Source organism: Patiria miniata, unplaced genomic scaffold, assembly GCF_015706575.1.
Source record: "Patiria miniata isolate m_02_andy unplaced genomic scaffold, ASM1570657v1 HiC_scaffold_10, whole genome shotgun sequence".
Lineage (NCBI taxonomy): Eukaryota > Metazoa > Echinodermata > Asteroidea > Valvatida > Asterinidae > Patiria > Patiria miniata.
Window position 1 is genome coordinate 4,886,536 of NW_024037048.1, and position 17,399 is coordinate 4,903,934.

General features: G+C 40.7%; 1 protein-coding gene across 1 annotated transcript; it reads left to right on the plus strand.

Moving 5' to 3' along the window:
* Positions 1-1,774: 1,774 nt before the first annotated feature.
* On the plus strand, positions 1,775-17,149 carry LOC119735947 (DBH-like monooxygenase protein 1). Its single transcript, XM_038209916.1, has 14 exons — positions 1,775-2,184; positions 3,949-4,095; positions 6,480-6,659; positions 7,314-7,400; positions 8,876-9,052; positions 10,172-10,274; positions 11,336-11,502; positions 12,595-12,652; positions 13,420-13,505; positions 14,151-14,189; positions 14,747-14,806; positions 15,188-15,321; positions 16,176-16,329; positions 16,965-17,149. The coding sequence occupies exons 1-14, from the start codon at positions 1,855-1,857 to the stop codon at positions 17,031-17,033; spliced, it is 1,791 nt and encodes a 596-aa protein (XP_038065844.1). The 5' UTR covers positions 1,775-1,854; the 3' UTR covers positions 17,034-17,149.
* Positions 17,150-17,399: the final 250 nt, after the last annotated feature.

Consider the following 17,399-nt stretch of genomic DNA (forward strand, 5'->3'; position numbering starts at 1 on the left):
TATGCAGGCTGTGGGCAAACACAATTTTAGCGTGAGATTAGTAGTTAAAGGTGACAAAAAATTCAAACAAGACTGTTGGGCAATAGTCACTATTTAAGTAGGATATGGGCGTAAATTAAAAAGGTATATGTAAGGCCAAAAAAAAAAGTCTCTGGTTTCTGGTATGCGCGCGCGTCGCCGTAGCCATGCGCGTCGGCAAAATGATTTTTTTTTTTTTCAATGAAAGATGATGTCTCAAAACCGCCAAACTCACTGGTTTGACTGGAATCCTGCTGCTGCACAATTTTAACGTGTTTTTAGATTGGGTTATGGTCGAGAATAAGCTTTATGTGGCCTCTCTGGACTCCCATATATTTGCACTAAGTTTAGTCGGGCACCATTTGCAGTCATCAGCCGACATTTGAAGCAAAAAAATCAGGTAAAAAAAAAAAAAAGCCGCGTCGCCGCACCACTTTTTGGGCAAGCTCCATACCAGAAACCGGAGACTTTTTTTTTGGGGGGGGGGGGGCCTAATCTGTAAAACGTATGAATCATTACCTGTTATTCTTTATGGTATTATGAGTGATATATATATCGTTTTTGATTCAGTTTAAAAGTGTGCTGTCGGTGCTGGGTTATACTCGAATATAGTGCATCTTGTTGAACCCGAAAACGAATTTGCTTTACAACGCCGATCGCCAAATGAGACGAATACACCGAAAATTAGGACGAATGAGAATACTACAAATTTGAAGTATACTGCACCTTAAATGAAATTCATTGGTGGCTTTTTGAAATTTAATTGAGAATTGAACTTGACGATGTCCACGGACGAAATTAAGGTATCGCTATTGGGTATAATTATGTGTGATATAGGCCTAAGTGATTCAATAACTGGGAAACCTATATTAAATTGATTTATAAACTATCATGTTGCTTTTCTTATATTATACCCCATTCTTGCCGACCTGAAGTTAATTTGAAACACCGCCAGAAATAAAAGTGAAAAACAGAAAGTTGTAGGTGTTGATTCAACTTGAAGGTGCGTTCCCCATGCTATATTCGAGTTTCACCTCGAAAACATAGATTTATTTTACTAGCAATATAAAAGTTATTCACTCTTGAATGAGACATCAAACGAAAAAAAAATCGACCGACGTTTAGTCATTGAATTATTTCTTTAAATAAAAATGCAATGATTGGCTGGCAGACAAGAATTAGGCTCTTTCAGGACGGCTTCATTTTATACGCGATATGAAATCCCCTTTTCAGAGGTTGCAGACGCCAAAAAATGGGATAATTATGTTTTTCGTTAAAAAAACAAAACGTACATGTACACATTTTAAAATTCGGAAAGGGGGATGGGGGGGGGGGGGGTTGCCCTATAGCCTACTTCCGGCACCTGGTTTGATATAAACATGTGTAAAACCATCGAAAGCAAATTGTTACAAGTAGCACAAAATCTGTTACTTTTCACTGGTTTCTTCCTTATGGGATATGCATATCACACCGCGCGCTTGTGACACGTGCAAATGCTAGCGCATCCTGGTGCTCATAATCCATTGAACCCATGTAGGCACGCTAATTAATCATTGCCACTGGTTATCGATTTTCGTCATAATACACCTAATTTGCATGATGAGATTTGAAACAGATGCGTGTGGGTTAATCAATTAATATCACCAATTGCTACAAACCTTTCCGCTCTGCCGCTGATGAAGAGAAATTCTCACGGGCGGTTGTTTCAAAGAAAATAGCATTTCTGTATAACGGCCAGTCTTTGTTCGTGCCGGGCTTGACAGTGAAGGAAAGGAAGACATCCCCGCTGAGTTTGTTGTTTTAATTTTCATTTTGGAGGTATAAATTCTCCAAACCATGTTTACCGACAGTATCATAATTCTCTTGGCATCGGTAGCGTTTTTGCAATGCCAATGCGAAAAGTCCGCGTCTCAAACCACCGAGGAACAGACCGAGGAAGGTAAACCTCGTCGGCCGAGCGAGCCGGCGTCCTACTCGCGCCGTCTGTCCCCCGCCCAGGATGGAGACAGTTACGTGTTGGAGTGGAGCTACACGGAGGAAGACGTGACATTCAGGGTTAGAGCCAAGACACTGGGCTGGGTCGGCCTGGGGTTCTCTCCGAGCGGGGGTATGAAGGGAGCAGATATAGTCATCGGTTGGGTGCGGGACGGGAAACCCTACTTGTCGGTGAGTATAACTGTTACAAAATCCAATCAGTTTTGGAGAGTTTCCCGCATTTATTTTCTCTGGTCATGGACGTCGGGGGGGGGGGGGGAAGCAAATGTTCCCCAAAATTCCTTACCTTTTTCATAATATTCTCAATTTATCATTTTTCCGGGCGGGAGCAGGGGAGCAATTTTGCCCTACCACCCCCATCAAATTAACAGCAATATGGCTTCGCACCTCTTGTTCCTTTTTTTTTCTTTTTCCTTTTTTTTTTCGTTTTCCAGGGGGCAAGTGCCCCCTTGCCCCTCCTCGCGACGCCCATGGTAATAGTTTTGTGTTTTCCGTTATAATAAAGAAATACATGTCATTGGAACTAATTATAGACATGATGATTTATCCACACTATCCATTCTATTCTATGAGGAGATGATCACAATACAGTGTGTCCTGCAACAGTGGCATTATGGGGAGGCGTGTGCAATGCCCCTACCCCTTTGGAAGAGTTTAAAGAATAATAAAAATAGGCTTTTCACAAGCGTCTGCTAGATTATGCCCCCCCCCCCCCCTCAGCAAAAACCAACATACGCCACTTTATTTGTATATGGGAAAATGAAATAAAACACAATTGGGTATGCAGCATTTTACGGAAAGGGGTTGGGGCGAAAGTGGAGGCGAAAGCCGAACAAACAAGCGGGCCATTATTTTGCTCATGTGAGTGAAAATGTGTGTCTTTGAAGTAATTAAATAACCAGTTGACAGCAGAGGAAACAGAAATTGAAAAAAAGACAAGACATACTTCCTAAAAAAAAAGGGGGGGGGAGGGTTGTGCCGCCTCTGAATCCGCTTCTGTTGCGCAAAGATACTTGAATATCGAATATCTAATCTAAAACATCAACCACGGACATTTGTCACTGTCAGGGGCGTCAATCGCTTCTCAAAAGTGGGGGGGGGGGGAAACCTTGATCAGAACTGATGCGAGCGCGAAGCGCGAAGCTCTTACGGCGTGGGGTTCGGGGCCCACTTAAGGGCCCCGGAAAAAAAATGCATTCTAGATGCTCTGTGGTGTGATCTGAAGCAATTTCTTACCACTTTTCTCCATGCTTAAACTAATATTTTCGTAGCAAAAGATAATTATTTGAACATCGTTTTCGAGGTTGGAGTCATTGAATTGGCTACCAGAGTTGTGAGCTACAGGCGTGGGGTTGGGGGCCCGATTAAGGGCCCCGAAAAAAAATGTGGATTCTAAATGCTCTGTGGTGCTATCTGAGGCAATTTTTGACCACTTTGACCAATATTTTTTCAGCAAAAGATACATTGAAGTACATAATAGGGCTCTGTAAATGAGACACGTGTTCAAAAATCTGGGGGGGGGGGGGGGAGACATTTGATATTGTGTCCCCCGCCCTTCAAAAAATGGGGGGGGGGGGGGAAATGTCCCCCTGTCCCCCCAGGATTGACGCCCATGGTCACTGTGACAAGTCTATAGGAAACCACATATGTCTTCAGGAACACTAATATTTGCAGTGCAAATCACCAGTATCAAAATAAAACACTCGTATTTGTCGCATTAAGTTATTTCCCCATATCGAACTAAAATTATTGTCATAAAACAACTGTTCAGTTTTAGGAGTATACAGAAGGGGAAAACTAACATCCCTGGGATAATTCAGAAATCAGGCAGGGGAATGTAGACGAAATCCACCTGTGGGATGGATTTGAACACGGGTCACAGAAGTGAAAGGTGAGGTAAACTTCAGATATTTCTCAAATTTCTATAAATTAAAGGATCGCTACGCCACGGGAAACGAGCAGCCAAAGGAAGACAAGCATGACGACTATGAGCTACTGAGCGGCAAGGAGGCTGACCAGTATACCACGCTTGTCTTCAGGAGGAAACTCAACACATCGGATTGCCAAGATATGGTCCTCACGGTGCGTGTATAATGATAAGAAACTTTTCAAGGGTTCATTTTTTTGGACCGTATTATGTGCAATGTTCTACTGCTCTTAAATGTATGAAAATTACTTGACATCCATTTTTTTGTTAATGTTGTGAAAAGTGCACTTCTTGAAACATTTAAAATTGTCCATGCTTTTCCGGACAACTGAGAGCGTTGTTGCTGTGGTGTCATTCCAGGAAGACACTGTTCAGTTGAGGGGTTTTCTGTTCAAATTGTGAACCCAAACATTATTTTGCTTGTTGAAAATATTTGTAAGAAAACTTTGTTCATTGGCTTACTGAAACAACAATGAATCACAAAGGAAAAATATAATTTACGACAGCGAACTATCCAAAATTCTGGCAAGTTTAGATGCTGAAATAGCTGTAATAGCTTAAGGTTTCTGCCTGAAATGACATCACACTTTTGCTCAATATGGAAATTCGCATTAACATAAAACAAAAAGGCACCTAAATACCCTTGAAAATGGCAAAACAAAAACTGACACTGGAATTAATTTGGATGAAAGGTTGCAATTCCAAGGATTGCATTTAATAAAAAGAAGTTACATGGTCCTTGAAATAGTGGACAACAGCTTGAGAACCATACGACATCTTTTATTTGGCAGGTTTGCACGTAAAATTGAACGTAAATACCGTAAATAACGTAGGCAATCAAGACGGAAACTTGGATTTATATTTTTCCTTATAAATTAATTATATGATGCAAATTCACAAGTCCTACAGGCCAAGTCTAATCTATAGAAAAACCTTTTGATACACAGCGGATCTGTGAACGTGGGAGAGGAAGTAGTTTGTAAAACGCATTGAATAATCGCCATTGTTTCCATGAAATAATCAATTACTATACCGTACAGTTATATTTACGCACAGTATAAAATCAATGCTACCGACACCTTTACACAATGAATAGTTGAAGAACAAAGGAAACTGTACCAAGCTCCGCTCATTTTTGTTGTGTTTGGAAGTAATAAAGGACCGTATCCATGCATGTATGGGAGAATCTTACATGGTACATAGGTCGAAAACCATTAATTAACAAAGTGTACCTGTTATGCACTTAGCTTCAGTGTGGAAATAATTGACAGGGGCGGAGCTATAGCTTTCAGGAAACGGGGGTGGGGGTTGATATGAACGGGGGAGAGGGGGTGAGTGAAAGTGTGAGTGAAGCCACGCCTTGCTAGTGGGTCCGGGGCATCCCCCGGAACATTTTGAAATCCACGATACCATCTCCTGCATTCTTTACGACAATTTAGAGAATGTACAAATTAGCATTCCATAATTAGTAGCCTAGTCATAACAGCAGTCAGCGGGCAACCCCCCCCCCCCATTCACTACTGATGGAAGAATGTCGTTGTTTTTGTTGTTGTAGTTGTTGTGGGTGTGGTGGTTGTGTTGGTTGTAGTGAGTTTGTTTCTGCATTCAATAGGGGACGTTGAACAATAGTGGACAATAAAGGGTCGCCATGCAATTCCCGAGAGGTCCCCAATTTCGATTCGTGTACAAAACATATGGGAGGCCTTCCTAAAAAATTTAAGTACAAACAAAAGAGGGTCAATACAGTGGTCCGCGATTGCAGGCAAATACACACTTGTGTTGGTTGTGGTGGATTTTGTGGGTGTGGTGGTTGTGGTGGTTTGGGTGGTTTGGGTGGGTGTTATGGTTGTGGTTGTGGTGTTTTTTGTGGGTATTAAGGTGACCACAAATTCGTATCCTTGCGGAGACTCACACACAATAGGGAACAAAACATTGTAAAGGTCTCCACAGGGCAATTTCTATAGATAAATAGGCCTCCACAAGGTTTTCACGGGTTTCACTCAAAAACTAGGAATTTCCAAGGTGGGTTGATTTGTCGCAAATGGAAGAGTTTTAGAAAAGGGAATATTAAGTCCAAATTTCAGCCAAGGAAACTAATTCTGGTTAAAATAAGAGCATTTTGAAACTTCACTTTCAAAATTGAACACTTTACTACACGAGAACAAAGAAATGTCTCCACAAGGATACAAATTTGAGAATGGGTGGTGGTTGTGGTGGTTGTGGCTGTTGTGGTTGTTGTTGTTAACAATGTGACCTGCATGCATGCATGGGTAAACATGTTATTGACCTCATTCAGGTATGCTTAAGATGTCAGTTAGCTTTGCAATCCTCATTCCATTTTTAATAAGATCCACGCATCTTGTACAAAATGTGCAGCAAAGCTATAACGGGGAAATGATTGCCTCGTGGTTGATTTACACATGATAACTATTGAATTGTACATGTAATTGATACAAACCTTCCAATTAACCCTTAAATGGTTGATGATGTCGTCATACGATAATCCTGTCTACATTTACCCATCATTTTGTGCATGCAGCCCGGCACAACTCGCCTGCTGTGGTCATACCACGATGACGACCCGAGCGAGGCAGACGGACCAGCTTACCATGGGCCCGACCACCGCGGCACACACTCCGTCATGCTTCTCGCTCCAGATCACTCCGAGGCACGCAATTTGCCTCAAGATGTCCAGACACACGAATTCCTCAATAACAAAGTAAATTGTTTTCTTTCTTTATTTTATTGATTTATGAGAACAGTGATCATTATGAAAACATACAGTTTAGCCAAAGTACTAACCATTATGGTAATGGAGCCTGAAATGAAAAGGTCACGCGGCTCAGCTTCCGCCCTCGCGCGGCTCACCAATGGGCATTTGACATTGTGTTGCCCTTTCACCTGCTATACTTTTTGGCAAAATGATTTCAAACATTCAAATTGGATATCGGTATTGTGCCAGTAAAAGTCAATCACTTGGAGATGGGTACAAACGAACTTTCACATCTTCTAAAAAAAAGCATTGAAATAGAAGTTTACTTTACACTTATACCAGTCAGCTCTGATGAATAATTTAAAATATGTAACATACCTTAATGTCTTAAGCCACATTTAAACAATAAATTGAAAGTGAGGCTTGCAACGCCCCCACCCCAACCATAAAATAGTCTGGCATCATCCCATTCGACAGTTTACAATTTATAAAACAGATTCAGGATACCCGATTGAAAATGGCTTCCTCGTGTACAATGCGAGCGCTTTGTGAATTGTTTTAAAGAGGGTGACAGTTTAGCAAACTTAATACGGCACCCCCTTTTCCAGTGCGACAGCAGATAATTATCTAAAATATTTTTCCTTGGTTTGACTAAAATAGGTGCGACCTCTCCGACAAGACCAGACTCTGTACTGGTGCACCATTTGCCGATTCCCCAAAGTGGATACCAGACACCACATCATCAGGGTATGATTTCTTTCCAATTTCATTACATGATTAGTATAGGTCTACAGCGCCATATTGTAGTCAAGTCCGTCACAGTTTCTCGCAAACTCTATAAAGCTGGTCATCCAGTCCCGTCCAGTCACAAAGTACAGGGTGTCTCAAAACAAGCCACCGAACCCTCAAAGCGTCCTCTTTTTGACAGCTTTAAAAACACATCGCAAACATCTGTACATAGCTTTTCAACAACAACAAAAATCTTTCCAATTGGTAAATATTTATTGAGTTATGGCCAATTCAAAATAAGTGCTGATTTTTCAATCTGTCGGTCGCAGTATTGTCATTTATTCGGAAAGAAATGGATTTGGGGTGAGGGTAGTTTGGATGTCTTTAATGTTTTCATCTTTCTTTATATATTTTGTTCTTTTTTTGCAACAATAGTCATTTATCCTTTTGGACCTAATGGTTGCCCCGAAAAGTACTGTTTGGTTAACTTCTTAGATGTTTACCGTGCTTCTCTGCCTCTACTTGCTAGCCTTTTTTCACAAATGCAACTTTCTGTCCGTGTTCTTAATGCGTCAGTCACAATATCGGTCGCCGTGGACAAAACGAAAAGGGAGTACTTGTTTTCAAATTGGCTATAACTCATTAAGTATTAACGGGTTTGGAAAGTTTTTTTCGTTGTTGAAAAGCTAATGGACTATACGCTCTCTCCCTGTACATAGATATTTGCGATGTATTTTTTTGAAAGCTATGAACGAGAGAACGCTTTAACCCTAAAGGGGCCGGGTTATTTTGACCATCTCTCAGCCGGGGGGGGGGGGGGGCGGATTCCGCCCCCCCTAAGATCTCGGCCATTGAGTGACGAAAAATTTTGAAACTCAGCACATGCATAGAGCAACTCTTCCTAAACATGCCCAAGAAATTTCATGACTATAGCTCAAAGGGTTTTGGAATTATGGCTAATTAATTATTCATATGTATGAATGGCAATTCTGCTCGGTGTACACGACGTATATGCAAAAATTTAGTTTTCACGGCGCGTAGCGCCGGAAAATTTTTCGCTACGGGCCAACCCGTGGTCCGATTTTTATGTTTTTGGTATCAAAAGATGCGCAAAGCTCGAGGCTAAAAAGTCACAACAGCTTGGGTCGCGAAAAATTTTTTTTTAGAAGCTATCGCGGAAAATGTTGAGGGGGGGGGGGCGGATTCCGCCCCCCGGCCCCTTTAGGGTTAAGGTTCGGTTTTTTAGACACCCTGTATTCAAATGAACTTTGACACATACAAATTACACTCACCTCTGTTATACTTGTGCATGACTGGACTTGTGATGTACTTCTGAATCAATTGAATAGAATTATTTTGTGATCTGAGACCATTCCGAAGCTTACATAGTCCTATATGTGTATATTATGTCAAATCTATGGAAAAATCTGTTCACAGCCAGCATATAAATGTATTACTTCCGTCTTTTATTTTGGTACCAATTTTCATTCTAGTATGAGCCAGTTTTAGCACCAGGCAGTGAGCCGTACATCCACCACATTTTCGTCTATGCCTGCTATGCGGCCCCTCCAGACGAGAAGCTCTACGGCTTCTCCGATCTCTGCGTCAAACTACCCAAGGATATCCAGAACTGCATCTCGCTCGTCTTCATTTGGAGCATCGGTGGCGGGGTAAGGGATCGACAGAGGGAACCTCCCCGTAAAAGTGATTTTTTTTCTTTCTTTCAAAGTTTGTGTTGAAAATAACCTGAATGTACATTGTATTCTCATAAAGAACGTTCAAAGGTAAGTGCACTCCCCATAATCATATTGGCTATAGGATTTTTAAAGCTAAACACCGCAAAAATAATTCAAATAAAATTCCCCAAAGGTCTATATTAATAACGTCATCATAGTACGATCAGATTCAAAAATATGACCCCTCCAATGAGTGTGGATTTTCTGTTTTGCGGTGTTTATATAGTGCCGTGTGTAAACGAGATTTTGAACCAATTTGGTTATGCGTATACAATAGTCCAAATTATTTTATATGTTAAATTTACGAGCCTGAATACTGTCAGTGTGGTAAGTCTCACAGTCTTCTCAGAATCAAACCTAGCAAAGCATGACGTTAGATGAGATTTGAAGGTTTGCATGGTGGAAAGATACTAAGATACTAAGCATGACGTGTATCTTATATCTTGAAATTGGAGGCACTCAGTAATCCATGACCAAAGCTGTTGAACAGATCTTTCAGACGCATCCACACTGACAAGTGTTAAAGTTCATTATTAACCCATTATTTTGGGACCACCTTTTTCGACACTTAACCCAAGAAACGGTAGGTATAAAAAGGGTCGTTTGGATAAAGTCAAGACCATTGGACCGATCTAAACCCTCCCTCCTGCATGGACGGGAGTTGTGTGATGGGATTGTGCCTTTTGTGATACAAGCATGGAATTTGGCACACAGTCAGAGTATGCCATGAGAAAGATATTTGGCTATAGGGTCATCGCACATTTGTCCTTTGAAAAAATATAGGTAGAATAACAAGCAATTTTAAATGGCTGCCATTGCCTGTTATTCTACCTATATTTTGTCAAAGGACAAATCTGCGATGTCCCTATAGCCAAATATCTTTCCTAAGACATACTCTGAGTCAGACTGAGTGTGTGCAAATGCCATGCTTGTATCATCAAAGGCACAATTCTCCCAAATATTTCCCCTATCTGCCTCACTAGTTTGTGTACCATGGCATTATTTTTTTCTATAGAGTCTCTATTCATATCGAAACACGTGCATTCTTTGCAGGCATTTGAATTTCCCGCGCACGTTGGCTACTCCATCGGTGGGCCCGGCGATCCTCTATTCCTGCGCATGGAAGTGCACTACGACAATCCACGACTTCCAGACGGTGGGTTGCAAATATCAAAGGTCATAACTTTTAACTAGAACGTTTGAAGTCTGAATTTTTCTTATAAGTTCTTGGATTCCTTTTAGAATTTTTAAAATATTAACAAAACAAAACCAATTGAAGGCATTTTTTGGGCTTAGTTAAGTTTAAATCTGAAGCTTAAAGTTTACCACGTCGATGCTCCCAGTGCTGAGCCATTGTTGAAGCTAGAGAAGCTTTTCCTGTTTTTAGTCCATTATATGGGGTGCATTCTGGAAACTATAGGAAGGATATGGAAGTCCTCCACTGTGACCCAAGAGCTAACACTGAACATCTTCAAGACAGCCTGTCTACCCATCCTGTTATGGCTGTGAGACATGGGTCATGATCATTAGCAAGTCCCTTGCCGCATTTCTTAACAGCTAACTTACAAACTGCCTCAGGGTCATAGTATATAACCGAGGTATATGAAGTGGAGTGCCGTGGCCTCGTGGTCTGGGGCATTGAATTCGTGGTCTGTAGGTAATTCTGCGGGTTGTGGGTTCAAGTCCAGCCTGGGGTCTTTGTGCGTGTGCCCTTGCGCAAGACACTTTGTCACTCATTGCTTCTCTCCACCCAGGAGTAAATGGGTACCTGTGAGGGCAGAGATGGTTATTGTGATTGAATTCGCTTCCTTGCGCCTAACAGGCTGCATCGAGCTGTATACTCCCAAGGGAGCTGAGATGGTATTTGGAATGTTTCATTGGCCCAATGTTCAGGGGTAATAATAATGTAAAGCGTTTTGATCTTAGTTAAAAACGCTATATAAAAACCCGTTAGGCCTATTATAATGATTATTATTATAGCCTAAAAGCCGATGAAAAAATGAGACACTCCAAACGTAAGGCTTGATAGCGCAGTTGGTAAAGCGCCTATGTCACCCTTAGTATTTCAAATCCAAGTGAAACGAATTTCTCTCCGAGTAAAGTTTCACTTTTATATGTAAATCATCAAAGTAAGCCGCGATGGATATGGATAAGCCGCGATGGATTTTTTTTTTTTTATTAAATTAAAATATGTTCTCCCTTTCCTTATGACGACAGATTTTCAAGACAGTTCCGGGTTCCGATTCTACTACACGCCCACCTTACGGCAACATGACGCGGGCATCTTTTTGGCGGGAGTTTTCTCCATGTGGTGGCTGGTAATCCCGCCCAAACAAGAAGAGTTCGTATCAAAAGGCTGGTGCCTTGAGGAGTGCACAAAACTGGTATTCTACATAATGTTATTGCTTTAATGAATTCTCATAGTTCAGTGTTCAAAAATGTACTTGATCTGCTGAAAAGAGTATCGTTGAATGGATGTGCCCTGCTCAAAAAAACATGAAAGAAAATATAGTTTTAAACGAAAACATGCTACATCTATAGCACTCTATAGGGTCAGTCAAAAAGAAAGTTGCCTAATTAGAAAACATATTTTAAAAAAATGGCTCCATTTAATAAAATCAACATAGGGATAAAGTACATTTTATAGACTAGTAACTATCAAAATATTTGCTAACTATGTTCACAGGTTATGTCTATTTTAATAGAAACATAATAAAAATCAGCTATCCACCAATGATCATTTACCGTTTAATGAAACAAGGACGTTTTCCTGCCTTCATGAATGAACGAAAATTTGCCCAGGAACGAAAACAGACAAAATCACCATCATTATTTCAGAAACAATTCTTCATATTCAAAACACAAAATCTGACGGTAAAAATAATGTTTCAGTCTTGACAAAAATGAGTAAATTCTCATTTGTATCTGAAAACCTGTGTGTAATCTTTGGTTCTCACACTCAGCTCAATTGGCATTCCACGGACAGCTGTAGAAATGGATTCTTTTAATAAAATAAAATTATGTATAACTTAATTCTCATAGAATGGATACATTTCAAGGGCGGATCCGGGGGGGGGGGGCAACGGGGGCCATGCAGAGCATCTAGAATCCAAACAAATCCCGGGCCCCTTAAGCTGGCCCAAACCCTACGCCGTAATTTTTGGACTCACTTTTCGGGGGACCAAAATTGTTTTGCCCCCCTCTCCCCCCCTCCCCCCCCCCCCAAAAAAAAAAAACCACATTGTGTTCTGCATCCGCCCTGGATACATTTCAGTAATTCCCCAGCTTTTTCAAATCAGTTGAAGAACATGCTCGTATAACCTTTAATACGAGCGGATAATAGCATGCTGTCAGGTTTGTGTCATAGGGCCTACACGAAACATTAAAATAATTATGCAACGGAATCTTGGTCGATCCAAAATGTTGTTGCATTAATTCTTGAAGTATTGATTTCGTCTCAATAATTATGTTCACAGTACTTCCCTCCAAAAGGAATCAAGATTTTTGCTACAATGGCACATACACACATCTCTGGTAAGCATTACTGTTTGATAAACTTCATTTTATGGTTGACTTGCATTAACTGTGGCCGGTTAGGCTCCTAGAGTCCCGTTTATCAAGGGTGGAATGGGGAAGGTCCTTCAGGCAAAACATACCCTTTTTATCAATGTCAACTATTTCTTTTTGATCAATGTCAACTATAATAGAAAAGCCCAATAAGTTCGTTTTTTTTTTAAATCACTGCTTTAAACGGCATTTTGGTCTCTGTATAAGCCTGTGTATTGACTTCAACATCTTAGCCGTATAGAGATCAGATCGGCCAATGTACGATTGAGCTGGCTGTATGACAAATAATGTCCGTCTTGTATGAGCTTCTCGTTCAGTTGAATCAAAAACACAATATGTTTTTGGGGAGTCAGGTTGGTGTAGCGGTACTTTCTTCGCCTTACACCGCTGTGATCCGGGTTCGAATCCTGCCTGGGCCAATATGTGGATTGGGTTTTAGGTCCCTGCCTAATTTCGTGGGTTTTCCTCGGAATTCTCTTCTGAGCTTTTCCTCCCACCTCTAAAACTGTAATTTCTTCGCATTTTCTTCTCTTTACTTGGACCCATGGGAGATCAGTGGCTTCCACTGAATGGGATACCCAGTTAAAATAAGAAATGAATAAATTTGTCAACTCTTGATGATCCGGAAGAGACCGTACACCGCATTATATTGACTATATACTTCCACCATGTTATAGTTAAAATGCACTTCGTCCATCACGGCCACTAATGAAGCCACTGATGTTTTTTCACAGGTAAAAAGCTCAGATTTCGTCAGTTTCGAGACGGCAAGCTCTTCGATGAAATAATTAGTGAGGGCAATTTTGACTGTGACTTCCAGGTCAGTCATTGTCAGATCTAAATGCACCCCCCCCCAAAAAAAAGCGGTTAAAGTTGCATTGGTATATACGTACTTTTTCAAAATTTTCTTTTCCGAACGACATTTAAAGGAATATTGTCATGTAACACATACATTTGCTTGTTTGTATTTGCAGGCCTTTATACAGTTCTAAAAAAGGGTTTTAAATGGCGCACTCAAGTTCAGAAACTGCGCACATCATTCAGAACGAATTAGGATCGTCTCGCTCTTAATTCAAAAGTTGAAATTAATTAATTGACTGCTTGTCGTGGGCCGATTTTTTGTGCGACGTCTCATTGGAAAGCTCATAACTAATGTAATGTTAGAAAATTATCAATTCAATTTTAAAATCTATTTTTGAAGGTGCCATACCCAAAAAGCACGGATACACCAACTTTAACACGCTTTCAGTGAAACCAATAATTAGCAAATTGCCTTTTTCCCTTGGTATTGTACGTCTTTATTTTGTTCTCAATAAGGAATTCCAAACAGTAGCCCAATCGTTGAAAATAATTTGTAGAATTTTCCTAACTGTGATTTTGGGTCGGTTGGTATAAAATATATTTAATAAGGTATTTCAATTATGTCTTGTTAAAAGTAATTTTTTTAACGTTTTTTTTTCTACAGGAAATACAACTTCTTGAAAATGAGAAAACGATTATGCCTGTGAGTATATTATGAACTACATTTTTCACTTAAATTTCTGCATATATGGATCTATATGCCGTTGACTATAGATTCAGTGGCGCACCCAGGATTTGGCCTGGGGGCGGGGGGGGGGGGGGGGGGCTCACACATTTTTGTTCAATTTTTTTTAAAGAAAGTTGAATTAAAAAATAAATGTTGCCCAAAATTTTTGGCCGCGGAAAAAAATTGTGTTTTTTTGAAATTCTTTTTGGGGACGGACTATTGTGACTTTGGTGGCGCCATTTATACCCCTATTATACTACTCGAAAATAGGCCACACACATATCACCACGGTCAAATCTTGGGACTAAAAACAAAAACTGACCAACTGGGGGGGGGGGGGGGCTCAAGCGTCCTCCCCCTCCCCCCCCCCCCCACCCCCTGGGTGCGCCACTGACTAGATTATCTTCAAGTCCGTTAAATTTAGGCATTTGTCTGGTTTTTATTACCGAATTCTCAAAGTCATTTTGCTGGGTCAAAGAAAGTGTACTAAGTCAAGCCAAAGTTTGAATTTATTTACTGTTTTTGTTCAACAGGGAGACGTCATGTTAACAGAATGTACATTCAAGACGACTAACCGGACTAGTATAACATATGTAAGTTGATATGAAAGTTGTTTTTTATTTCAATTTTCGACAGCGTAAAAAGAAATCCTGGAAGAAACAAAATAATTTGAAAAAAAAAAACACATTTTGTGGAACACAACATTGCAAATCAGCCAAGCTGTACATTCTAACCGTATTTTGTAAAACAAGAACACATTTTTATCACTAAAACTTTGGTAAAACTGAAAAAAGACGAGGTCACACATAAAAAGAAACAGAAATACGCTGGAATTGTAGACACAATGTAGACATTTATGTAAAACATTTAGAAATAGTTCTACCAATATATTTGCCTCTTTCTTTCACTTTAATTTCACATTTGCTACCGTCGGCCTATGGAATAACTTTGTTGCATTTTCATAATTTGCTAAGGGTGGATGGGGGAGAACCGACGAAATGTGCCTGTCCATTCCCTTCTACTACCCGAGGATTGACAACTTCGGTGACTGCCTGTCCACCACACAGCCCGTGGAAGTGCTGAAACGGCTCGGCTACCAAAACGCAAGGTTGTATTTATTATAACTTTGTGCTCTGCTATAGATCAGTTGATTACAACTGACTTTGATAAATTTCAAGTCCCAAGTCAAATTTTAGCAAGTCAAGTCAAGTCTCAAGTCATTTTTTCCAAGTCAAGTCAAGTCCCAAGTCAAATTTTAGCTAGTCAAGTCAAGTCTCAAGTCATTTTTTTTCCAAGTCAAGTCAAGTCTTGAGTCATTTTTCCCCAAGTCAAGTCAAGTCAAGTCTCAAGTCAAAAAATTGCGATTCGAGTCCGAGTCAGCGACTCGAGTCAACAACACTGGTCAGTGGTTTGGTCGACTCGAGTCAACAACACTGGTCAGTGGTTTGGTCGACTCGAGTCAACAACACTGGTCAGTGGTTTGGTCGACTCGAGTCAACGACACTGGTCAGTGGTTTGGTCAAATTTTCCAGCGTACCCCATTAGTTATGATTATATTGGGATATACCAAACTCTGAAAAAACGACCAATGCATCGATTCTAAAACTGGACCTAGTCTGATCATATCTAGTCTTATCACATTTGTTATTTAAAATGACTGCATTTTGCCCCCCCCCCCAAAAAAAAACCCCCAAAATTTCCAGACTGAAAATTTCAACTTCAAGTGTGAGAAATTCTTTTGTCGTTTGATTTGGCCTCATGCAGTGACGATTGGTCTTGGGATTTGATTCCCAGACGCATTGCTTTGCTAAACAGGAACCGACATACGAATTCAAGGGGAATTTAAGTAAAATCACTCCTTGAACCAAGACTATACTTGATGTATGAATATTATTTTTCTCATGCACAAAGTAAATACTGCAGTTTTAATCAACATCTATCGCACTTATATCCAACCAATAGTGACTTGCCTGTGGAGCTGGACCAGGCCAGTTCTATCAAGGCATTTGAAAGTTTCAACTGGACGGATCCCGATTTCGTCCTCAAGTTCAAAGAGGCCGTCAACGACGCCCACCTGTATTTCCGATGCGACAACGAAACCAGACTGGAGCAAATGGTAATTACACCTTGCATCAAAGAAATGTTTCACAAAAAGAAGGCTGGTTTATAGGCAAATGTAGGAAGCAAACTTCGTCACCAGTCAAAAAAGAAATAAACTCATACAACGGTTTTGCTTTTGGTGCATGGTCATTTAAGATCTTCCCCTTAAACCTCAACATCATTTACACCCGACAAATACTGTTCTCAGTTAAGACGTGATTAGAGCTATTATGGAAATGACTGCCAATGCTCTGACTTCTGGTGATCAGTGGCTTTCTGCAGTTTTCAGAAAGGCTCTGTAAAAACACATTTTCTACCAATGCCCGAATGGACTCCCGAGACAGAGGCATACCGACTGCATGCAGCCAGCTAAACCGTTTGTACACAAAATCTAGTCGCGAGCATAGATGCCTTATTTTGCCGAATATGAACATCTGTACAATACTATATGTTAAAATTGCAAAACATTTTCAGAATTCTCTCCCGTACGTTTTTAAGTCAGACGTGGAATTTACTAGTGCGGCCATGAAGCAAACTACACACTCAGTGAATAGCTCCTTCCGACGTGTATAGGCCTACCGCCCATGCGACTGATCGGCTACCAGACTATTATACCAAGATTACCGACCTCTCTGTTTCTACTTTCACCAGGACCCATTTGCTGAGTGGAAAACTCCCCAAATCGAGTATCCAGTCGACGATGACAAAGGTGTATGCTGATATGACGAAGAATGATAAATCACCAACTCCAAACAAACTGCGACCAACGAACACCAGAAACGGGCATTTTCAGTTACTGTTTATTGCTCATCGTAGTGGCGTAGCCAGGATTTTATGTGGGGAGCTTGGGGTTAAGTTGGGGTTGGGGGGGGGGGGAGCCACCAGCTTTTTATGGGAGGGCAGCAAGGGCGGACCCGCTCAAAAATTGTCACCAAATTTTCAGGGCGCCTACTGGCCGGTCAGGTGCTGTAATTTCGAAAAGCAGGGGAAGGGGGGGGGACACTTTGGACGTAAGAGAGCGCTCTTCTTCATTATCAGTTCATTTAGATTTCATAAATCCCTAGGGTTAAAGGCATATAGAATCAA